At 40.2% G+C, this 26,005-nt stretch overlaps 1 protein-coding gene across 1 annotated transcript in view; it reads right to left on the reverse strand.

Annotated features, from left to right (window-relative positions):
• Nucleotides 1-7,015: 7,015 nt before the first annotated feature.
• The window catches only part of LOC121289456 (ras-related protein Rab-3B), a 152,088-nt gene continuing 133,098 nt past the window's right edge, over nucleotides 7,016-26,005 (reverse strand). The window contains exons 4-5 of the mRNA XM_041208961.1: nucleotides 23,307-23,431; nucleotides 7,016-7,436 (exon numbers count right to left, since the gene is read on the reverse strand). Of these exons, the coding sequence (XP_041064895.1) occupies nucleotides 7,249-7,436; nucleotides 23,307-23,431 (313 nt within the window). The 3' untranslated portion in view covers nucleotides 7,016-7,248. The remainder of the gene's footprint in view (nucleotides 7,437-23,306; nucleotides 23,432-26,005) is intronic.

The raw sequence follows: 26,005 nt of genomic DNA on the forward strand, positions 1-26,005 counted from the left end.
AGCTCAATCACTGAGTATGTTTAAAGCAGAGATTGACAGATTTCTGAATACCAATGACGTAAAGGGATATGAAGATAGTGTGGGAAAATGACATTGAAGTGGATGATCAACCATGATCGTATTGAATGGTGGAGCAGGATTGACGGGCTGAATGACCTACGGCTCCTATGTTCCAGTGCTCTAATGTTAACGATAAACTTTGAAGGATTAATATTTTGTAGTAATTAACATGAGCTTACAGCCAGATCCAGCTTATTTTGACATATCAAAAAGAAAATAAGGTGTACAACAGCAACAAGCAGTGGAAACTTCCAACCTGTGCAGAACCAGGGCTGTTTGTAATTTTAAAAGTTTATCTGCATTTCTGTTTAGAGGAAGCCCATGAGCCCTTCCTTTGAAAGCTAACCCAGCTCCTTTTATGTTGGGAGCAAATTTCAGGGATCGCTGTATTTTTCAACTCAGAAAGAGGGAGAAAAAATGAGAATGATAGAAAGTCATGGCATAGAAAGAGGCCATTTTGCCTGTGCTGAAAAAAAGGAGCTATCCAAGTAACCAAATTTCCAGCTAATTACAGTCTCCCACCAGTGGATCTGCTGCATCACCACTTGTAGGAGTTGGGGCGGGCAGAAGGTGTTCAAATTGCAGTGTGCCGACCTTACATAAGCAATTTCCATAATAAATGTGGATATCAGAATTTATAAAGGTAAATAAGGGCAGGATGACTTCAGAGCAGGCATTGAATTACATCCAGAAGCAATAGGCTGGAGAGGGCATTTACCCTGGATACATGAAAAATTTAAAAAGTGATACAAGCATTGCTTTTTGGAGACTGTGAGGTTTTCATTGGAAGTGCCTGAGAAGTGCTTCATACCAATGTTATTTTACCAATTATCTTACCAATGGCAAGCATACCAATGTTGTTTTATTTCTAACAATTCTTGAGTCAAGCTATGATTCTTAATTTCTCTCTGTATGGCTTTGTAAAGTGAGTTTGCAATTACCAAATGGCCCACTCTACTTTTTTTTTGTTTTTGTTTTGACTCATGAACATTTTTATTTCACACAAAACTATAAAAATGCATTCACTGTAATTACTCCAACATGGGACTGTAACTTCAAAATAAACCAGCGTCATCTTCAGACTAAACTGTGTAAAAGTCTTATGCTTACTGTGCTTTCTCCATCACCAAACTTAACTAGACTGATATAAAAAGCAAAACACCAAAGATGCTGGATATCTGAAATGAAAATGCTGGAAATACTTGGGTCAGGCAGCATCTGTGGAGAGAGAAACAGAGTTACCAGGCTGCAGTTTCCCAGCACCTTGGCAACAGGCTGGGAGCTGGAAGTGCTGGCAAAATGGTGGGGGGAGGGGAGCCCGATGTCTTCCTGTCACCATGCCATATTGCCAGTGGCGGGAAACCTGACAGCTCAGCAGCCCAACACGTGGCCAGGTAAATCCTGGCAGCCTCCAAGTGTGTTCCCCTCTTTGATGGGTACTTTATGGTCCAGGGAGGGGTTTTGCAGCAACAATGCTGACAGTCTTTCACAGTGATTGCTGGGCCTGGGTGCGAGGCCTCAGCTTTTCCCAACCACACTGACCTGTTTTCAAGGGCTCCCCATGATTGAGGCCACCTCTCACCATTGATGCATTCTCAGCATGGCCACCACCTGCAATGACTCTGTTGAGGCCACTGAGCTGCCAACCATATGATTGGGATGCAGGTCTTGAGGGCAGGCTGCTGTCCATTAATTGGTCAGCAGCCCCAGTGGCAGCCTTTTAATTCAACTCCGCCAGAAATATGCCACCCTAAAATCTTGCCATTGGTCAAACTGGGATTGGCTCCTGTTCCTCTTTCACTTGATCAAGATCAATAAAATTCAGCCCAATGCTTTAAGGCTATGACGTTTCATCAGAAATATTAACTCTGTTTCTCTCTCCACAGATGCTGCCCAATGTGCTCACTATTTCCAGTATTTTCTGTTCCTATTTGGTATAAACAGTTTTTACATAAATGCCAGATAATAACACAATACTCACAAATACACAATTTCAGTTTATATTGCACTTATTTGGCCTATTTGTCCCTGTACAAGAACATTAGTTTGGAATTTCATGCAGTCAGATTTAATGGCTTACTGTTGTAACATTGAAGTAATGGGGAATATTTAGCTTTATACAAATAGCCATTCTGTGAACTGAACATTTACTGTCCTTCACCTTAATTGCAATGCGGAATTCCAGCAATTATGAACTGGAAGACTTGAGATCAGTTGCAAATAATCAAAACCAGCGACCATATTTATTTAACAATTGCAGCAAACTTGAGTGAAAAGTAAAAATCTGTATCAATGCCTGGTAATTTATTGACATGTAACATTTCTCTCATAGGCATACTTTAAAGTCCTAATCAGAAATGAAGGGTAGCTTGTGCTGGAATATTTGCATTATGATATATTCATCATCTACAATTTAGTTTGAAAATTAAATTATAAAAAGTCATATTGGTAGATGCAATCGGTCATTCGATGGCATCACCACATTTTTGAGCATTCTTTTCTTAAATAGAGTCAGAGTGTTTACTATACAACCTCAAATATTGGTTTCCATTATTGTTGCCATTGATTTTTGCCTAAAAATTAACGTTCACATCAGCAGGAAAAGATTTATAGGAAAATGGTTGAAGTCAACTTATGCCGCCAGCACTTTGCAATGCTGTTAACATTGAGGTTTTCTCTCAATAACTTGTCTATGTCAGTGCAGAGATTGCACTGTAATCACGCAGACTGAATGAGGATCAATATAAAGCATCTTGCTGCCACTGGGGCTGCTGACCAATGGAAGAAAATAATTGGTATTAATGGGATTCTGTGGGAGGAAGGAAATGCAGTTGGACTATGAACAATGGTTTAGCATAAGGAAGGCAAGAAAAGTATTAAATAAAAAAACCTTTGAGAATTTTAATGTTTTTCTTCCTTGCAGTAAAAATTAGTGATTTCTTTCTACTTCATTGAAGTTAATTTTTACATTTTGCAATAGTGTAAAATGGGTAACAGCAAATCAAGAGTCTGATTTACATTTCTTCTGATTTTTACTTCCATAGCAGCCAATAGAAAAGAAAACATTCGGGAAAGATGTAAAATGGGCTGCTGATTTGCCATTATTCATTTTAGACTATCACACAAAGTCAAGGTTACCTCCAATTGTAAGGGGGAATTTCTAGCTTGCAGAAGAGCACCAATATAGGTAAGTTATGCTAAACAATTTGTGCTGGTCCAATGCAGTTCTGGCTTCAATTTGAAACAAACTGTGATGCTGTTCGCAAGTGAGTTGAAGGACAGAGTCAATTTTATTAAATGATGTGAGGTTATCACAAGGACATAGCCTATCAGTGCTTTGCAACAGTGGCAATAAATAAACATAACCAGCGTAAAATCAATTTTAATGTTCCAAATTGGTTGTACTTGAACCTGCACACTTCATTTTTATGCTGCTTTACTTTGGTGAAGAATGACTGCTCCGCCAGCTCTGCTAACTTTAAATTTAACAGACATCTGGATGGCAGTGGACAAGCTGGGACTGCAGTGGAAAGTGGCATGGTGGTGTCAGTGCAATTCAGCAATGCTGATTCCACATCACTCCAACCAGCTAATAGTCTCAAGTCTGCTAAATAGCAGACAATTATAACAGTGTCAAATAACACTGCCAAAAGAATTAGGTATTCTCCTAACATAAATGCATTCTATTTAGCCAGTGCTGCATCGTATCATTCATAAAAATGATCACTGTATTAGTTTCACATCAAACCCACTTTCTAATAGGTATGTGATATAATGTCTTGAAGTATGTATTTTAACTTTTAGCCTGAAATAATCTGTTCTTATACTTTTGAGAGTTTAAAATATAAGTAGATAGGTTTAGATAAGTGGTCCACCTTCTGGATAAAACCATTCTATAAGTGTCTCCAAGCTTTGAAATGCAAAGTACAGAGCATGACTCTCATGGACAATAGAGCCATGTATTTTCTCAAAATATTTTAACAGGGTAAAGACCTTTGATCAGAGACATGCACATCAAGACATAATACAGATGACACAGATTTTTTATATACAGTATATATTTACACATTTTGTAATACAACTTATTTTTCAATAATATAATCTAACTCTGGTCACTTGCTCCATAAAAGCTTTCCTAATGAAGGTTTGTTTCAAAATAAAAAAAAATTACTCAGCTGGATTTTGGTGCCACAAATACAATTCCACTTTCCTAGGTCAGAGCTACATGCAGAAATTATATTGTTTATGGCACAGCCCATGTGCCTATGGTGGTGGTGTGTGATTAGAGCAGGGATGGAAACTGAGTGTGGAACTTTGCCTCAATATTAGGATTAGGCAGCGTAGAGTGCACTGTGGACAACTGAGGCAGGACCAGCAGGAATTTGGCTGATTACACCATTCTGCCAGTCCAAATTCCTTCACTGATATCTACATGAAATAGGGCAATAAGTATCTGCCCCCATTTCCAGTGGAAACTCCAACAAATGCAAACTGAAGTGGAGTGGAAAGCTGGCAGAACTGAATTCTCCCCAAATTTTGGCTCCTCCCCCCGCATCCACCCCGACTACAGCAAACTGCTCTGAAATAATCCTGGAATTTCAGGCCTTTCGCTGTAGGCCCTTCACTAACTAGAAGGTCATTCAATTATGAAAGGGTAATTTTTGTTGGTAAAATTGGCTTGCAAGAAACCTCAAGTTTTTAAAAACAATCAAAAAATGGTGGGAAGAGTAGATTTTATGCTCGTCAAGGTGAGCTCATGAATTTTTATTTTCCATTGTCTACCAAATGCCAGCATGAAACACTCTGAGGTCAGAAATAACATACAGAGTTTTAAGCTGCTACCACTGTGTTCTAAACCTACCAGCAGTACTATTTGTGAGACCCATTTTTGTTTCTCTTGTCGACTTTCTCCTCATCCATTGTCTCCTGAAGTTGCCAATTCCTAGCTGGCTACAGTTCCAATGGTACTAGTTGCCTAATTCAAATGCCCATTTTAAGATGTAAGTGTTTGTCTTTGACTTCTTGGAGGTAATTTAATGTTACTAATATCCTCAAATTATTAACGGCACTGACACAGTTTAGGCACTGTTGTGTAGGGACTGGGGCAGAAAATATCCAATTATACTGATTGCTTGTACCACTGTTTGGGTGGGGTGAAGGTGACAAAAGACATTGACATACCCAGTCTCACTATAGTTCATGCACAGCATGCAACTTACTGTTCTACAATACTGCTGGTATATCTTGTCATTAAAATACAAATGGAATGGTAGCCAATTATGCTAGCTGCAGTCATATTGAGTCTCACACAAAGAATACCCAATAAAATTCCAGCTGCTAAAATCTAGATCAGACCACCGCCATCAGTAATCTTTCAATTTCTCAGACCAGTAATGTTATCCCTATTTCTTCAGCCTTTGAAAAAAGGTTATTGATGAGTTAAGACAGATTTTAAAGCTTTTCAAAAGCTTTCTAAATGCTTGCTTCCCTTCCCTTTTAATTGAATCATTATGCAAATGAGCTTAGACTAGAAAAAATAGCTTGAGATTCTTCAAGTAGTGCCAATCAAATGAGATCTAATTTACATCTGAAAATGAAAAATGCCCTCCTTGTTACATATCACTCTTTTACTGTGCCTTAATTCTCCCAAGTGAATCTTCTTTTTTCTCATTGTGTGCACTTACAACCTTGTAAAGCATTTTGAGATGATTCTATAATGTAAGGAACTTTATATAAATGCAAGGTGCTTTCTGGTTGATCTTGTAGACAACAGCAGCTCTGTATCATAAAAACGGTCCATAGCTGGATTCTTCTCTGTAATCTCATCAGAAATTTGGTAGGAGTGTGTTGGAGAACGAAGGAAAATATGAGCCATGAGACTTAATGCTGCCTCACTGTCAGACCTGTGTGTTTTTTGTACCCCGCATGCTGCCAGGAACCCTGCTGACTTCTCCTTTCCCACCACTCTATGTAAATAGCAGCAGGAGAGGAGAGAGAGGTGTGTGTGGTTTGGGGGGGGGGCGGTGCATGGGGGGAAACAGTGGTGTGTGAGGAATGGGGAAGATGTGGCAGCTACTAGGAGCTATCCCTCCTGCCACTTCATATTACCACTGCTTCCTGGAGCTGCCAGCAGGTCCAAGGATACCATGGTAATGGCCTGAGGTGTCCCCATGGAGAGAGAGGAAGTTGTAAGAGTCCCCTCTTTCCCCGTTTTCCCCTCAACACTTATCTGCTGAAAACTCTGGTCTTAGCTGGTAAGATTGTTTTCATTTGATCTTCAGCTTTTTTCTTTTAATAGTGCTCCTGGTCCCTCTGTTGCCACAGTCCTGCTGCAGCATTGCTGGGATTTTGCAACCTCACTGTGACAGGCTCTGTCTTAGGCTTGCATCCTAAGTGACACCCGATCTAGGAAACCGTGTCAGGGTTTCTATGATATTGGAGAGATAAGCAGATGTCTTGCCCAGGAAACAATGCCACTGGGAGGAGAGTCCTGGCCCATGTCTCACACTGAGAACTATGCTTGTTTTCATACTGAAAGATTCAGATTTTGGTGCTAAAAGTTCAATAAACTATATGTTAAAATCATGAAGACTGATATTGAACTTACTTTTTCAGGAGTAGTTTTAAATGATAGTTAAAATTTCTTTTAGTTTCTATTTGTTTGAAGTTTTTTTATATAGAGGGGGCCAAAGTAACCAGATAACTTATTCTGACAATATTACAACTCTTAAATGCTCAATCAATCTATTCACTTAAATCTAATTGGTTCTCTCTGAATTCTGTAGTCTTACTATGATTTACTACTTCATAATACTTTCTTTATAACTTGCAAGGCTAAAGGATAACGAATTCAACACAGCAAGCACTGAAAAGGTTTAGCTAAGATGTCTTGATTTCCAATTCAGAAGGACTAAAATGGTTCAGTTTTTGATACACCTATATCAGCATCAGTTAGTAATATAGTAGAACTTTTAATAAATGTGAACATCCACTTTGTGTAACAGTAAGTAAGCCTCTTACAGTAACATTTAAACATATTTTAAAGGATAATAAATAAATATCTTAGTTCCACTATCTGTATAACTTTGAATAAATAAGGATTTGGTTGTCTCCATACCACATGCAACTATAAAGAGAAACTGAAGAAAGTAGGAGGGAAAGGTCAGAGGTCACCAAGATCAGAAGTCACTAGCAGGCGCAGTTCTGCTGCATTGATGGTGGGTTGTCTGTCAACCTTGTGTGCTTGCTGCTGCTGGCCATTGAAGGATCAGAATCCAGGTTTTCTGACATTTTCTCACATATGATGTCTACTAGACGTTCAAAGACCTGCTTGACATTGATGTTTTCTTTGGCGCTGACCTCAAAAAACTCAAATCCTGTGGAAAAAAATAGAGAAATGTGCAATGTGATTCATACAAATTATTTTTGTGTTACCTACCTGTCCTTTTCCTCTCCATCAACCTGCCCCTCTATTCAGGTATTCACTTTGGCTCTCCAAATAGACTACTGCTACAAATATTGTCCCGCAGGTTGAGAAACTCTTTCGGCCAGATATTCAAAGTGAAGTTGGGAAATAAATTCTGGGTCCCAACCCTGTGCCTCCATCACTCTTGTGACGCTACTTTTAAATTCAAATGGTCTAGCTGGCCAGCAGGCGATCTCAGTGCTTAATTAGTGGAACTGCATGCCTCCAGGAGGTGGGAGCCCCTTGCTTGGCACCAGTGGCAAAGATCAGTGCCACCATGTTGGGACCCGCTGCTGCCTTGTCAGTTGGAGCAGACAGCTCCTTAGACGGCCAGGAGGTGAAAGACAGCAGAAAGTAGCATTATGCTTTAAGTTAGGTGCAGTGCTCAACCCGGTGCTGGTTTCATTTTAAAACAAGTAGAAATAAACTTAGTTTGGCCCTGTGGCAAACCTGACAGCTGTGCACTAACTTTTACCAGACTGTTCAGAATTGCTGGAAAAAACATCGAAAATTCCAATTGCAATCACACATGTCCTTAACAAGCTCCTAAGAGGAGCTAATTGGGCCATTAATTGGTGGAGAGCAGGTTCCCCATTCCCTGTTCCCCACCAGCCCTTTAAAAATCTGAAACTGTCCCAGAGATGCGGGATCCTGTGATGACCTCCAGGACTGCGATTTTTGAAATTGTGCCTGCACTGTGTCCTGACCCTGCAGCCATTTGAAAATCCATCCCTTTATGTCAGTTTATCCACAATGTGTGACAAAGTTAATTTCAGCGTGAGGTGGTATATTTTTGGAGGAGGAATAAGGAGGTCACGTACTCCTTAAGAGTCTAAATGGGATAGAGAAGTGAAGGGTTTTGGTTGTATGGGGTAAACATACAATGGGTTGAATAGTCTAATTCTGCGCTGTAATAAGAACATAAGAACTAGGAGCAGGAGCAGGAGTAGGCAATTCAGCCCCTCGAGCCTGCCCCGCCATTCATTATGATCACGGCTGATCTCATTTTGGCCTCAACTCCAATTTCCCGCCCTCTCCCCATTACCTTTCAACCCATTACTAATTAAAAATCTGTCTATCTCCTCCTTAAATTTATTCAGCGTCCCAGCATCCACTGCACACTGAGGTAGTGAATTCCACAGATTCATGACCCTTTGAGAAAAGTAATTCCTCCTCATCTCTGAATTAAATCTATCACTGCTTAGCCTAAAACTATAGCCTCTTGTTCTAGAATGCCCCACAAGGGGAAACATCTGCTCCACGTCTACTTCGTTTATCCCATTTAGCATCTTATATACCTCAATTAGATCTTCTCTCATCCTTCTAAACTCTAGCAAGTATAGGCCTAAACTGCTCAATCTCTCCTCATAGGACAAGCCCCGCTTCTCTGGGATCAATCTAGTTGAACCTCCTTTGAACCGCCTCCAATGCAACTACATCCTTCCTCAAGTAAGGGGACCAAAACTGTGCACAGTACTCCAGGTGCAGTCTCACCAATGCCTTGTACAGTTGCAATAACACTTCCCTATTTTAATATTCTATTCCTTGAACAATAAATGGCAAAATTCCATTTGCCTTCCTTATTACCTGCTGTACCTACATACTAGCTTTCAGCGATTCATGCATGAGGGCATCCAGATCCTTCTGCACTGAAGTATTCTGAAGTTTCTCTCCATTTAAATAATAAGTCACCTTTTTATTCTTCCGCCCAAAATGAATAACCTCACACTTATCCACGTTAAACTCCATCTGCCAAATTTTGGTCCATTCACCTAACCTGTCCATATCCATCTGTAAATTTCTTATTTCTTCATTGCAACTTACTTTCCCACCTATTTTGGTGTCATCTGCAAATTTAGCTATAGTACCTTCTACCCCTGAATCCAAGTCATTAGTATAGATTGTAAATAGTTGGGGCCCAAGGACCGAACCCTGTGGCACCCCACTGGTTACAACTTGCCATCCAGAAAAAGACCACTTATCCCAACTGTCTGCTTTCTGTTGGTTAGCCAATCCTCTATCCAAGTTAATATATTACCCCTAACTCCGTGTGATCTTATCTTGTGTATTAATCTTTTGTGCGGTACCTTATCAAAGGCCTTCTGGAAGTCCAGATATATTACCTCTACAGGACCCCCACTTTGCTTGTCACATCTTCAAAGAACTCTAGCAAATTAGTCAAACATGATTTACTCTTCATAAAACCATGCTGACTCTGATGGATTGCATTTTGACTTTCCAAATGCCCCATTACTACTTATTAATAATGGATTCCAACAATTTTCCAACGACAGACGTTAAACTAACTGGTCTATAGTTTCGTGCTTTCTGCCTCCCCCCCACTTTTTGAATAAGGATGTTATAGTAGCATTTTTCCAATCCACTGGAACCTTTCCAGAATCCAAGGAATTTTGGAATATTTTAGCCAATGCCTCCATTATCTCTCGCTGCCACTTCCTTTAAGACCCTGGGATATAGACCATCAGGTCCTAGGGACTTGTCACCCTTTAATCCCAATAGTTTGCTCAGTACTTTTTCTCTATGATTAAGTACAGCAATGTAGATTAATAGAGCTATAATAATGCAAAGCAAGCACTCATTTCTAAAGAAATAGAATGGAAAATAAATTATAATAAGCTTGTATGGAACCTTGGTTAGGCCATACATGGAGTACTGTGAACATTTCTGGTTTCCTATTATAAAAAGGACATACTAATTGGTAAAAGGTGCAAAAAAGATTTCCTAGAATTATACTAGAGCTGATAGGCTCGGTATAGGATAGGTATAACCCATCAGGAAAGATTGAACAAGCTAGGGGTCTTTACTCTAGAAAAGAGAAGACTGATAGCTGATCAAATAGAGGTCTTGAAGATTATGTAGCGTTTAGTTGGGTAAATGGACCAGCTATATTAGATATTTTGGCTACAAGAGCAGGTCAAATGCCAGGAATTCTGCAGCGGGCAACTCACTTCCTGACTCCCCAAAGCCATTCTACCATCTACAAGGAACAAGTCAGGAGTGTGATGAAATATTCCCCACTTGCCTGGATGAGTGAAGCTCCAACAACATTCAAGAAGCTCGACACAATCCAAGACAAAACAGCCCGTTTGATCAGCACCCCATTCACCACCCAGACATTCAATTGTACCACCACTGGTGTACAGAGGATGCTGTGTGCACCATCTACAAGATGCACTGCAAGAACTCACCAAGATTCCTTTGACAGCACCTTCCAAACACGTACCTCTACCACCTCAAAGGTCAAGAGAAACAGATGCATGGGACCACTACCTACAAGTTCCCCTGCAAGTCACACACACACCACCTGACTTGGAACTACATCTCCGTTCCTTCACTGTCGCTGGGTGAAAATCCTGGAACTCCCTTCCTAACTGCAATGTGGATGTGTCTACGCCAGATGGACTGAAGCGGTCCAAGAAGGCAGCTCATTATTACCCTCTCTAAGGGTAATTAGGGATGGGCAATTAAATGCTGACCTTGACAGTGATGCCCACATCCCAAGAATGAATTTAAAAAAAACATACAGAAAATGTTTCCACTTTGGTGGTGTCCAAACCTAGAGGTCATAAATATAAAATAGTTACTAATAAACTCAAAAAGTACCAGTAGTGCATTTATGGGGAAGCTAGACAAGAGGATGAGGGAGAAAGGAATAGTAGGATATGCTGATAGAATGAGATGAAGTAAATAGAATGTCAGGAATCTTGTGTGGAGCATAAACACCAGCATAGACCAGATAGATATGGCCTCATTATATACACAAAACCTCTTCCAACTACAACATATTGATCACAGGCCCACAAATAAATTTTATTTGTGCAACAGCATCTCATTTGAACTAATTACTTTCTTTTATCCCCTCTTTTCTTGAAGACAGTGATGTGCTAAGTATATATCCAGGTTGGCTTGCCAGTGCCTCATTCAAGTGGCTATGCTATATGTGTGCAACTAGTTATAAATGTCAGGTGTTCATAAAAGGAAACATCACTGCTGACCCCAATCCTGACCTCTCTCAATTGTAAAGAACATATCTTTTTATTTCTGTTGGACTGTGGATTAAAATTACAATGGCTGCCGTTTGAAGGACATGTCTACTGGAACAGTGTGAGGGATGTATACAATGTTACTGTCCTGGAACAGGCTGTGCCATGAAAGACAGGTTGGTGCCGAGGAGGAGTCTGGTCTAAGGAGGAACTGCCTGGCAACAATGTTTTAATTGGCTCCTGACCAGGTGACCAGGGTTTGTGTGAGAGCAGAGTAGCTCATAGCCTGAAAGGAAAAAGACATAAAACTGATCTCTCCTGTGCTACAATAATAGCTAGCTGGCTTTTTCTCCTCATAGCTCTATAACCTGCTCTCTGTCTGAAAACCCTTGTCAAGAGGCAAAGGGGAAAATCACTGTTAGGGACATTGAAAGGCAAGTGCTCAACCAGTGAACTAAAGATTGAAAGTGCTGGAAGACCACCTCATGTCATCAACAGAGAACTGAAAGGAACTTGGAAGGTATCAATCAAAATCATCCCATTGAATCCTGTACTCCAGAATTGGTGCTATTGAACTGTTTTATCCCACCCTTAAAATCCACATTTGTGTATGTCTTATGTGTCGTGTATGTGTGTGTTTTTGGGATTTAAGAAGGGGGTAGAGTTTAGGTTATAGAGTCGGAAATTAGCAGTTCATATTTCTTTTTGCCACTGGTTAAAGATAATTTGTTCAATAAATCGTTATTTACTTATTAAGCTTACAAACCGGGTGCTCGTATTCTGTTAACCTGAATTAAACAATTAAGTGGGCTGATCAAACTTTTTCTCATTTATCGTGGCTCGGGGAGCAGTGGGGCTTGATATTGCAGCGCACTATCCCCAGTGTGCCATGACACAATGTTAATTTTTGGAAGAGGTCCCATGGGTTGGTTCCCAACAATAAGATTCACTCTTGTTTCTTTTTTCTTCCTTACTCAGGGACACTGAGACCAATTGCGGTGACCCCAGGACCACCCAGGCAGAGAACAGCTACTTCTACAGAGATTCAAGATCAAACATACAAGCATCCTGGTTTCTGTGACTCAGAAGCAAAGCACATTTGTCAACTGTGCTACATGGTGAGTCACATGGATCATTGATTCCTTAGGCTGGATTTTCGATTCTGGGTCCCAATCTGACCACCAAGTGAAAAGTTGTTTGGGAATCCGGAAATGGCGTTGGCGGGACCTTGAGGGAGATTTGGGAGGAGGCGACCAATTACGGAGAGCGGGCAGGATCTGCAGCCAACCAAGGGGAGGTGGTTGCTGACAATGACGGTATAGGAGAATGAGTAGGCATCTCAAGATGGAGGCACCCTCTGAAGAATTATAAAAAGTTAAAAATAAAATGCCAGATTGTCACTATAATAGTGCAGGGTTAATGTGGGACTGGGTGCAGTACTGCTCACACAGTGACGTAAGAAGGCACATGACCCAGAGCCAGGACCAGTCTAGGAGGTGGATAGAGATGGGTAAAGACATAGACTGGAGTCAGCCCTATGGCCTGGATTATCCGGCCTTGTTGCGGGCGGGACCCGTCACAGGCGAGGTGGCGCCCCAGCCTGAAGTCCATTGACCTGCAGTGGGACCGGAAGATCCCGGTGGCGGGCGGGTGCGGAAAATCCCACCCTATGTCTGTACCCTACGCTGTAAATATGTACATAGTTATGAGTTGTTAATAAAGACTTGCTGTTGACATACTCTAGACAATGAAGTCTACTTGATGGTGTCCGAAGCAGGATTCTACATGGTGAGCAGCAGTGGGATCCAGGTTCTTCATGGTGGTAGCACCCAGATTAAAACCCGCATCCTCACAAGAATGCTGAGAAACTAAAACAGGACTCCTTCAACAGATTCTGCACTGAACCTAATTCCCAACTGAAGCTACAAATGCTGAGAAAACTCACCAGAAAAAAAAAGAACAGAAAAGGCTCCAGAGACATAAGAGCTGGGAAACAAACAAGAAGTTTAACTCAAGCAGAACACTCCATTGCACCCTCTTTTAAAGTCCAGCTTCAGCAAGCAGAGCTCACCTCCAAAGGCGAGATAACATTTTTAAATTCCAGGCCACGTGGCTCCTGAATCTGGCACAAAAAAAAGATTTAGTCCATTGCGAGCATCTTGCAACCATCCAAGTTTGGAAGCAGTAAGCCTGAGGTTCTTTTCCAAGAGTCCCAACTCGTAACGCGATATTGCTGAATGAATTAAGTTGACAGACAGCTGAACTACACTGCCATTGCAGTCCCTTCTTCAGACAGAAGTGTGCCGCCACCATTTTGAAAAGCCCACCAGAAACCGGCAAGCACAAGAGGACCTTGGAAGCCTGTAATCTCTTAAAGCTGTCGATATACTTTAGACTATGAAGCCTACGAAGCAGGATTCTTCAGTCACAAAGCTGTGGCCCTCTGACAATCACAGCTGTGGAGGGTTGGGGAATTAAGTGAAGCACTGTTGCCTCCATGGCCTGCCACCAGGAGCCACCTCCATCCATCGGTCGGACTTTGGCCCCAGCAGGGGACAGAAAGCCTGTCTACTGGAAAATTCCAGATGTCATCTGATGAGTATCCTCAGTCTGTCCCTTAACTGGTAGGCAGGTAGCCATCACACACCTGAAGCAGCCACCATGAAAATCTGCAGGAGGCAGGAACATGCTGGCATGCAGTGCAAATCTGCTGGCTCCCCAGCCCCAATGAAAATTCAGCCCCTTATTTCCCCAACAGACATGCTCTTCCTGCTGCAAACTGACTATCATAGCTTTTGCATGAGATAATAGAGGCACATGAAAGTCAAAGAGAAGAGATGGGAACATACATTAGATGACTCATAATACAGAGCCTCAGAATTCCACCAGTACAGCTTATTTTACCTTCACACTGCGCCACATTGTCTGATCTCTATAATGAATAAAAACACTTTCATGTGAGAAAAATACAGAATATTCAACAGAATTAAATAAGTACATTATAAATTTGGAAGGACCTTCAACTACTTTAATTTATAACCAAAGCACCATAAATATCTATTTTATATCATTATCTACAGACTTAGTTGTGCAATGGGTTAGACACTAGATTTACACCTTTGTGATCTGGGTTCAATCCTGCCCAGACAGAAGGAATCACTATTTCCTCTGTTTGGTGGCTATATAAAAGAAGACCTGTATAGGTCAGCTCAGCTCAGTTGGTATTACTCTTACTTCAGTACCTGAATGTACATTCTAGCCTGGCACTCAAATGCTGCAATGGGGTATTAATGTTTTGTTAGAGGTACCGTTTGTTAAGCTGGCTGTATCAGCCTGCTCCACAGGTGGATGCTAAAGATTGCACAGCATTATCTGAAGAAGATAATGGAATTCTCTGCGCTTCCTGGCTAATATTTTTCCTTACCCACAACTTTATCTTCTTATTTTATGGGAACTTGCTACCGCCAAGGTTGTATATGAAGTGCACAGGAACATTGTTGAAAAATGTGCACTATATAAATCTCTTCTGAGATTGTGGCTGTGATACATTCCCAGGGCTGAGGTATATTTTACAAACCAGCAGGAGATGACTAAAAAAGTAATGAAGAGTGTATGAGAATAAGCTAACAAGAAATATGAACACAGACAATAAAAAATTCTAAGTATACAAAAAGGAAAAGGATGAATAAAAATAGTCCTATGGAGGACAAGACTGTGAAATTAATAGTAGGAAACAAGGTGATGGTGGAGACTTTGAACAAATATTTTGTAACTGTCTTCACAGTGGAAGATACAAAAAAACATCCCAAGAATAGGAGAAAATAAGGAGGTAAAAGGCAGGGAGAAACTTAAAACAATCACTATCACCACAGAAGAAATACCAGGAAACCTAACGGGACTAAAGGCTGACATGCCCCCTGGACTTGATGGCCAGCATCCTAGTGTCTTAAAAGAAGAGGCTGTGGAGATAGTAGATGCATTGGTTGTAATCTTCCAAAATTCCCCTAGATGCTGGTTTAGAAAAGCACAAACGTAACACCTCACCCAAATGGCAGGAACTTTGTTCGAGGGGGTGGTTGGTGCGGGATAGAGTTGGGCCCCCTATCTCTGATGCAGAATAGAGGCAGCCACAGGGGAGACCCAGTGCTGGGTGGGCTGTTTGAAAGGCTGGCATCAGTTTTCTGGGACTTCGTCCCAGTTGTTTGCTCATATTTTAGGCCCTCTAGCCATCAACCTTCACACCCCCACCCATGCTCCATTCATGCCAACCCAATGGTCCCTCATACCCTCCATGCCAACCCTTGCCCCCCACCATTTCCAACTCACCACCTTTTGCCCCTACACCCTCCATGTCAACTTACCAAATATCTACCTCAGGAAGACCTCAGGAGCCATGTTGAGATGAATTTTTAAAAATTCTAAATATCTCTTACAGACTTTGCCACATTAAAAAAAATTCCAATTACAAAAGCCCATTCAGAATGTTTAAATTCCTTCAAGTACTTAATTCCTTTCTTGTTATGACACGAGTTGGTAAAGGCTGAGTTGTTTAAATCTCAAAGGGAAACTTGAACAACTGTCATAGCCAATATTTTCAATTGGTATGTTTGAGATGCAGCTCTGAATTCATGAATAAAACTACCAAGCCTCAAGAGGTTTTTTTTATATAAAACTAAATTAAACATTTATTAATTTAACAATATTAATTAATTTAAAAACTAAATTAAACACGTACATATGCCTACAAATTAGTACCATAATAGCTTTTAAACATATCCCCAAATTAATCACTCCCAGGTAAATCTTCACCAAGGCAGCAATAACCAATGGACTTTAAACAGACACCAAGCAAAGCACATTTGACCTTACAAATTCGAAATGAGGTTCCTTGCAATTTGGTTCCTTTGTAGACACAGTTGTAGGATTACAGGCTGGTTAGAACTTAAATGCCTCTTACTGACACACACAAACTCCTTTATGTTTATACCTAGCTTCCCTTTTGAATATAAATTTTCCATTGTATTACTAGGTTTTTAAAATTTTACTTCTCCTAACAATAATCCTTGCATTCCACCAATTGTATTAGTAATGTAAATACCTTGCTTGGCGTCTCCTAGCTAGATGCAAGATTTTACCCATTCTTTTGAATGGCTTATTCAACAGATGCAAATTTACACTTTACCTTTGAACTTCCTTATGTTTATTTAATTAACATCTCAAAACTACTATACATCAAAGCACCCAGACTAGCTGGCTTTAACAGACACACACATAGACACAGACCCTACTACAATTCCAATTCAAAAATAATTTCAAATAACATTATAGACATTAATATCGCTTCATGACACCTTATTAAAACAAGACTTGTATTAGGAACTAAACATCAAAGACAGCTAATCATTTAATAACCTCTTTGAACTTTCAATCAAACTGTGAATCTAAGATCTCCTGCTGGGATAATTGTAGGCTGTAGAAGTAGTCAAGCATTAATAATGACACAATAATAGCCCTTAGGGCAATGTCAACAAACAGCTATTGTAACTGCTAGACCAAAATTTTTACTATCTCTCAATGAGGCAGGCATTTTTTTTTATTTTTAAAGAGCTGGGCATTTAAGTAACTTCATAGTTCAAGTTATTTTTAACTTCCTATTGACACAGGCATGCTGCTTTACAAAAAATTAAGAGCTGGGGATTTAAATAACTTCAGTTTGACAGTTCTATCAACCTTCTCCAACTTTCAAGAGCATTTAGTCTGTGTTAAAAATTCATAACTCCCACGCCGTGGTTTAAGGCCCTTGCTACAACAAAAGTGGAGCCTGTTTGAACTCAATATTGAGATCAAATGGCCCTGCTGAGTTTACTTTTCCCTAATGTGTGAGCCATGCACCATCCCCTTTCCCCTACCAGTGAAAATAGGATCTATTGGAAATGTGGGTGGGACTTCCAGATCTGGGTCATACCTGACATTTTGGAAGGTCCGTGGAATCTCCATGACTCCGTGAATATCTGGGCCAAAGATTCGGCATAGGGATACAGATAGGGTAAGTGAGTAGGCAAAAAAAATGGCAGATGGAGTATAATGAGAGAAAATATGAGGTTGTCCACTTCAGAGGGAAGAATAGAAAAGCAGAATATTATTTAAATGAAGAGAGACTGCAGAATGCTGCAGTACAAAAGGATCTGGGTGTCCTTGTACATGAGTCACAAAAAGGTTAGCTAACAGATACAGTGAGTAATTAAGAAGGTAAGTTGAATGTTGGCCTTTATTGCAAGGGGGCTGAATTATAAAAGTAGGAAAGTCTTGCTTCAACTGTACAGTGCATTGGTGAGACTGCACCCGGAGTACTTGTGTACAGTTTTAGTCTTCTTATTTAAGGAGGGGTATACTTGCATTGGAAGCAGTTCAGTGAAAGTTCACTAGGAAGATTCCTGAGATGAAGGGGTTGTCTTATGAGGAAAGGGTGACCTATACTCTTTGGAGTTTAGAAGAATAAGAGGTGATCTTATTGAAACATACAAGATTCTGAGGGGGCTTGACAGGATGGATGCTGAAAGGATGTTTCCCCTCATTGGAGAATCTAGAACCTGGGTGCACAGTTTAGTAATAAGGGGTCTCCCATTTAAGACAGAGATGAGGGATTTCTTCTTTCAGAGGGTCATTAATCTTTGGAATTCTATGCTCCAGAGAGCATTGAGGGCTGGGTCATTGAATATATTCAAGGCTGATTAGACAGATTTTTGATCGACAAGGCAATCAAGAGTTATGAGGTGCTGGCAGGAAAGTGGACTTGAGGCCACAATCAGATCTAGTGTTACCAACTCTCCTGCAGTGGCTGGGAGCCTACTGGATTCGCCATAGTCTCCCAACGGCTATTAAAAACAATCTGGGAGATTTTAAAATGATAATTCTATGATGCTGTAATTCATACAGAAACACTGGGGTGGCTGCCGGCAGCCTGTCCCTGCCACAGTCTGTTCGGGAACACCGAAGGGTGATGATTATGTTCGCAGCAGCTGCATTGGTGCAGCATGATGACATAGAACATAAGCTGACATGGCCGTACACTCATACTGCTCCCATAAATGTCACTGCACTGCTTGTTTTCCTGCCAGCTCTGACTGAGCCTCAACTCGAAAGGAGAGAGAGAACAAGAAAACTGAGGTGGTGGTAAAAGGAGCGAGCAATTAAGCGAAGGGCAACTGTCTGAACTTTAAACTGCTTGGAAAATTCATACCACACCAGCAGGTAGCCTAGAAAGCTTTTTACATGTGGGCTGAGAGTCCCGAGAGGGCAGGAGGTTCTGCTGCCTACTTTGCTGCTGGGTTATAAAAATTGCATTGGATTCAAAAGGCCTAAAAGCCTTTACATAAGCCTAGGCACAGAAACATCTACTCACTGAGTGCCAGGATAATCAAGTACCTACAGTACATAACATAGAGTGTACAATACTTGTCAATATTTTTAAGGCAGTACGGTAACTATGACCTCCTTACACAGGTGGACTAATAAAACAGGAACAGTGCAGCTATAGGACGGGTGGACCGTGCAGATCTGAGGCTCCATCATTGTGCACGGGTTGAACTGACAGGTCAATCGATGACATCATCATTTTCAGAAAAAAAAACAAATCTCCAGGAATGGCTTCAGTTACAGTTGGCAACCCTGGTCAGATCAACCACAATCTTATTAAATGGTGGAGCAGGCTCAAGAGGCTGAATGGCCTACTCCTGCCACTGTTCCTTATGATCTAATGATCTCGGGTATATTGCTGGGACTGGGGAACATTTGCTTGGCCTGAGATACATCGCTGAGGCAGAGGAAAGGGTTCTTTAGAACACAAATTCAGTAGCTGCACCAGTATCCTCCACTACTGACCCCAAAGGGTGCAGTCAGATCGGCTGGCATCCATCTCGGGACATCCAAATCTCATCTCACTCAGCATATAACCCTCAAAAAACTCTTCCTCTAACCGTGGCCACATGTGCATCCTCTGCTCTCTTTGCTCACTACTGATGATTGTGCATTCAGCCATCTAAACCCTAGCACCTAAGCGTAATCTGTGCCTCTGATATAACTTTTAGTATTTCCTCATAATAACTAAGGGCTTTCTAATAGCTTGATCAGAGATAGGTTTTACTACATTAAAGCCACCATATAAATGCATATTGCTGTTAAACACTGCAATTTCAATATCATGAGAAAAGCCCCAAGAACATTCAAACCAAAAACTGGAACAGAGAGAAATGTAACTCGTGTCAAATTACTATTTAATTTTTCAGAAAATCATGTGTGTAGAATCATATAATTCAACAGCACAGAAAAAGACCATTTTCCTCATCATTCCTAGCCAGCTCTCTGAAAGAACTATCCATTATATTCCTGTGCCCTGCCCTTTCCCCATTATCTTTTGCAAATAATGATCTACTTCCATTTTATATGTTATTATGGGCCCTGCTTCTATCACTGTTTCTGGTGGGGTATTTCAAATTATAACACTCTTCTACATATACAAAATATTCTCCTATCCTGTCCCATTGTTATTTCAGTGACGATAATCAATGTATGCCCTCTAGATAGCAAGTGATCAATCAATAGATCCAGTTATTCCCTATTTATCTTATAGTAACATCGCTTTAAACACATCTAGCATATCATACATATTTATCTACAATTTCTTTGCACTTTTTCATGAATGCTGAGACTTACAGGATGGTTTTGATTTAAAATTGTCACCATTAATTTAAGGTGAAACAGAACATTCCAATGGTGAAATCATCATAAACACCTGCTAGGAGACATGCCCATGTAAATCAGGTTGCCATGGGGAGAGAAACTCAAACAGAAACCCATTGATTTGCCGGGGTCAGTTTTAACACCTTCTCACATATCACACAGAAAAAGGACAGATACTGTTTGAGATGCAGGGATAAAGAGGCTACTGCAATGGGGAAACAGGTGGACTGTTTGGTGCCACTGACCAAGCAGGATGTGGTTGAGTATTTGGATTCTGTTCAAAAGAAAGGGAACAGAACACATGGGACTCTTGAAGATTTAAAGAATGAGGAGTTGCCGAGGCATGCCTTACTGGTGATAATCAGGTCCAGAAAACTCGATTAAGGAGTAGAACGATTGCCAAAGGACACTGGAAGTTTCAACCTGATGTGGCAGGGAGAAGTGATCCCCCTGGGGTACTGGGAGTGACTGTGGGATGGTTCCTGTAAAGCTACATATCTGCTAGAAGTATGGCATATCGTGAAAGGGTTTCATAAGACATATTTTGGTTGTGTTAGGTAGTTAATGCGAATGTACTTTCTCTTTAGTTCGATGTTAAATAATTGTTTAATTATTGCCTGTTGCCTGTTAAATAATGTTCGATCGATGTTGATCATTACCGTTAAAGTCTTACAACATGAAATCTTGTCCTTCAGTTCTTTCCATCAGTCTATGGGAAATTCATCTCTTTTTAAAAAGAGATCAGTCTCTATGGGGAATGTAATAACTTTTTAATTACATTTTCTACTGCTAAGTTAGCTGACGATTAAAAACAGAATTAATGAACAGATGGTCTTTAAAGTCTGCCTGACTATTATTAAGCATGAGAATAACATCATATGGAGATGAAGAAAGATTTAGGCGGGTAGCTTGTTCCTCTGCAACACATTGCACCGGCATTTCTTTCCATCTCCCTCCACCCACACACAGACATATACCAAGGTAATAGGCTGAAACACCTATTTTTTAAACTCATTCCACTAGTGATGACACATTGAAGAGTAGGTTCTGATGATTTCATCATAAAATCCATATGGAACACTGCAGTCCTCACTGAAAAGGCCACAGGTACAGGAAGACAACAAATATTTATTTAACATTGAATAATTGCCAGCAAAACTATAGTCATGCTGACTCTTGGTACCAATCACTGACAGATCCATATGTAAACAGTTTCAGTTTCCACAGTTTGTGCATCTGTAGGCTAAACATGTTAATTAATACAAGGGCAGGTGACAATTTGTATTATCAATATATCTCAATTTTTCTCACTCAATCCAATTACATAAAGTTATGGGTTCATTTCTAAATATGCTTTTAACTTTTGGGACTTGGACAATGATAGGGGGAGTGTCTTACGAAGGATCTTGACAGGAATCTTGGATGAGGGGAGAAAAGGCAGGTGTGAAGTGACTTTATTTGATGAGTCAACATTTATTTATTGAAAGTTCTGGGCTATCAGCTGTGGTCTGTCAAAAGGCTGCTGGCTTGTTCTACTTCTTTTAGCTTGTGTTCTGTTGCAATGCCTAAATAAGATCTTCTTGATCTGCAGACTTTACAGTGAGTGTATCTAGATGTAGGGAAATACCTTTGATTGTGCCTTACTTTCAGAGGCTTCAGCCTAGCCTCTTCCATGTCTTCATCCTCCATTTCTAGAGTGCAAAGCAGTACTTTGAACAGAGTTGAGTAAAGGAGCAATAAAGTCCTGATTCAACCCCTAAAGTACTAAAGAGACATCCATGCAGGCAAAACTACATATAACATTCAAGATGCATGGGTTGTAAAGTAAGTGATTTGTTTTATTTGAGTGGCTCTTCTGTAACAAAAGCTCATAAATAAAATTGGTAGTTGTATTTGTGTGTATGTATGTGTATATATTCAAAGATAATAATTCTTGGAATTAAGATGTTGGACTGATATCAAGTTTTGTAAAGATACAAGACACTGCTTTCTTTACCTGATGACTTTGGTTCTGTTGCTTTTTTTTTAATTCTGAAAAGTCACTATTAGTGCATGGTCTTTCCCTATTGCATTTTCCAAGAGTAACGAGTATAGTAAAGTAATTATTCAAACAAGCCTTGAAGTGCACTAAGAAAATGAAAGATTGAGATACACTGCTAATGAGAATTATTTAGTGACCCTCTAGAGATTCTAGGAATGTCTTACTGGTAGTCTTAAAAAAATCTAACTACCACTTTCTTTCTAAAACTTTTCATGTTCACTTCGTCGTTCAGTAATTCAATTGATAATAAAGCCAGTGGTAATTTCTTGCAAAATGAGTTGGTTGGTTACTGCCAACATTGAGCAGGAGACTTGCTTGTTGAAGTGGATGATCAATTGTCTATTTAAGAGACCAGTGAGGTTTTACTTTATAGTCCAAAGAGCAGACTGGTGCCATGACTTTGAACATTATCTAGGGCTCCTGAATGTTTGTGCTCATCAAAATGGGGAGTGAAGTATTTTCACTTTGGCACCTGGCGTTAGTGAAACTCTTTGTTCTACACTTCCCCAACATATGGCCTTCCTCAAAAAGCACTTCTAATGTATCAGTGTGATAGTCCTCATTTCTCACACCACACATCTCCATTACCTCACTTCACAATTTGTTGCAAATTAATACTGAACAAGCAGTAATTTGCTCACCAAATAGAGGGTTGGCACTTATGAGGAATTGGATTTCATTGCATTTTGTGTTCTGTAAGTCATCAGAGAGCAAATTTCATCTCATCAACCTAAGCTCAGGTCCCAGAGGTGAAAGGAATGATTCTAATCAACTGCATCATCCAATTCTTCCCAACTTGAATTTAATTTTTTGATTATGTCTAACACAACTATATACCATATTAAAACACCAATAAAATGCCAACAACCTTCGTATCACAGCTTTCTGAAACACATATTTGTTTAAATTATGCAAATTATCGGATTTTAAAGAATGAATTGGAAACATCATCATATAATCATAAAATTACTCATTAGGGAAAATAGTGAGCACCTACCTAGCTGCTCAGCCAGATGTTTTCCCTTTTCAGCAGGAACTATGCGCTCATCTTCCATATCGCATTTATTTCCCACGAGGATGACTTGTGCATTGTCCCATGAGTAGGTTTTGATTTGGGTTGCCCTGTTTAAATAAATGATTGAAATTAGCAGTGAATTTCCCAGATAATCTCCATGAACCAATTGCCTTTTCTTCCTTCAATGTGTATTTTATGAAGAAACATTCCTGTATGCACAGCCACTATGCATTATAATTTTCACTCCCACAGAGGGAGGATTTGTTTCACATTTTGAAGTACCACATATCATAGGCAAATGAACTCGTATTGTGAATTTCATCCTCCTGTCATATAACTCTCCTTTTCCCATTGTGCGTAAATAAAGATCAGCCATGATCGAACTGAATGGTGGAACAGGCTCAAGCAGCTGAATGACCTACCCCTATTCCTATGTTCCCATTTCTTTCATAGGTGGTCAAGTTCTTACAACAGTTAGTCGCAAATGCTTATAGGTATCTTCCATAAATTAGTTACCATGAAAGACCATTGAAGCAGACAGTATAAATGGGTTCAAGAAGCAACTTGAATAAATAAGCCTTTTCGTGCATTCTCATGCTCATGAAGGAATAGAAATTAGCTGACTAGATTGAAAATTGTGTTAGCAATAGAAAGTAAATGGAAAGGATGAAAAATTCAAAAAAAGCTCCTATTGTGTTGAGTCATCTGTAGTGCCTTTCAGGGCTCTCTTTAGGGTCTCCCGCTCACTGTATTCAAACAATATGAGAAGAACACTTGTATTATGATGTTACAAATTTGCTGAGGGCAGCAAATTACCATATGGCCAGGTAAAGTGTATAAATCTAGCTGAAAGCATTCAGAGGAACTTGAACCAAATGAGCAGATTGGTGCAGGGATGATTGTTGCAGTTTACTTTCGATAGCTGCAAGATAATGGACATTGGAACACAAAACAGAAAATACTTGCAGGCAATGAGGTATCCTGTTTTGAGGGCTCTTAGGTGAAAGTAAGAAGGAAAAGTATTTGGATATGATCATGGACCTGAATCATACATTTAAAATAATTCAGTTAATGTGAATATTAATCAAATGATAGGTTTCACTCCAAAGCCATTTGTTTTATAAATTAAACAATCTATTCTATCCTTGTACACATCAGTAATGAATCCCTATCTGGAATTGTGTATGTAATTCTGAGAAATCTAACTTCAAAGTGACATTGTGGACAGAGTTTAGGGACATAGGACAAAGCTATTTGAAGACCTTAGGTGTTGTGGTGCAGTGGGTAGCTTCCCTACCTCTGAGCCAGAAGCCCTGGATTCAAGTCCCACCCCAGACTTGATAGCCAAGGAAGGTGTGTTCACAACACAGCCAAACAGGTTGAGTACCAATGGTAGGAGGTAAGAATGGAGAGATTCCTGGTCAGCCATGTGATGGAAAGAAATTGGAGCTTCTACTATCACTATCAATAGCTCCAGGCTACAACATGCATGTTAAAGTGTATGTTGCCATAGCAATTCAGACCTCTTGGGGGCTGGGTAACCAGTGTGAATCAGATGGTGCCAACAGCATGGGGTTTGATGGCCATTCCAGCCCGCAGAGGAAACTGTGGATTAGACCAGTCTTTGCTAGAGAATTCAAGAAGGGCAAATGATGAGATCCTCCCAGAACCAAAATTGCTCTCACTGGAGAAAAAAGGACTGAGAGGTACAGTTAATACTATAAAAACAGAACAAAAAAACACAAAGTATAAAATTAATAAATCTCATGACAGACTGAAAATCTAAAGAACTTCACCTTCGGTGAGTATGTGGATCAAATGGGCTTTTCTGGTTTTATGCTTTCTTATATCTTAATAATTACGATGCTGAGATAAACTCTACTTTCTTGAAGGAAATGACTTGTATTTGAAAAATATTTTGAAGGAAAGAAAGACTGTATTTATATAGTGCTGTGCATGACCACTGGATATTCCAAAGTGCCTGCAGTATTTTTGAAAAATAGTCACTGTTGAAATATAAAAAACATGGAAGTCAATTTGCACAAACCAAGCTCCCACAAACAGCAAAGTGAGGATGACCAGATAACTGGTTCAGAGATGTTTATTGAGGAGTAAGTATTGGCCAGGACACTGGGGATAACTCTCCTTCTCTTCTTTGAAACAGTGCATGGGATCATTTACGTCCACCTGAGAAGGCAGATAGGGCCTTGGCTTAATATTTCATCTGAAGGATGGCACTTCCGACAGCACAGCACTCTTAGTACTGCATTGTAAAGTCAGCTGTGGGACTTGAGCCCACAATCTCACTCAGAGGTGAGAGTACTGCTAACTGAGCCATGGTTGACACCATAATTAATTCATCACTTGTGAATCTGAACAGTGAGTGACAGAGAGATTGTTGAGGACATCAAAGAATCACCTGATGTCTACATGAGTACACTTTCAGCAAATGTTCTACCTATCTCAGCTATGCCTTTGTTACCTCCACGCATAACAATTCCAATGTACTCATTCCTACTTCCACCCGCCGTAAACTTGAGCTCATCCAAAACTCTGACTGTATCCTAACTCAAAGCAAGTCCATTCTTTCATTGTAGAACCCACAAGGGCACAGGGAACAGATCCATGGGAAAACCACCATCAGCAAGTTCTCTTCCAAACCAAACACGATCCTGACTTGG

The sequence above is a fragment of the Carcharodon carcharias genome, chromosome 16 (genome assembly GCF_017639515.1).
Source record: "Carcharodon carcharias isolate sCarCar2 chromosome 16, sCarCar2.pri, whole genome shotgun sequence".
Lineage (NCBI taxonomy): Eukaryota > Metazoa > Chordata > Chondrichthyes > Lamniformes > Lamnidae > Carcharodon > Carcharodon carcharias.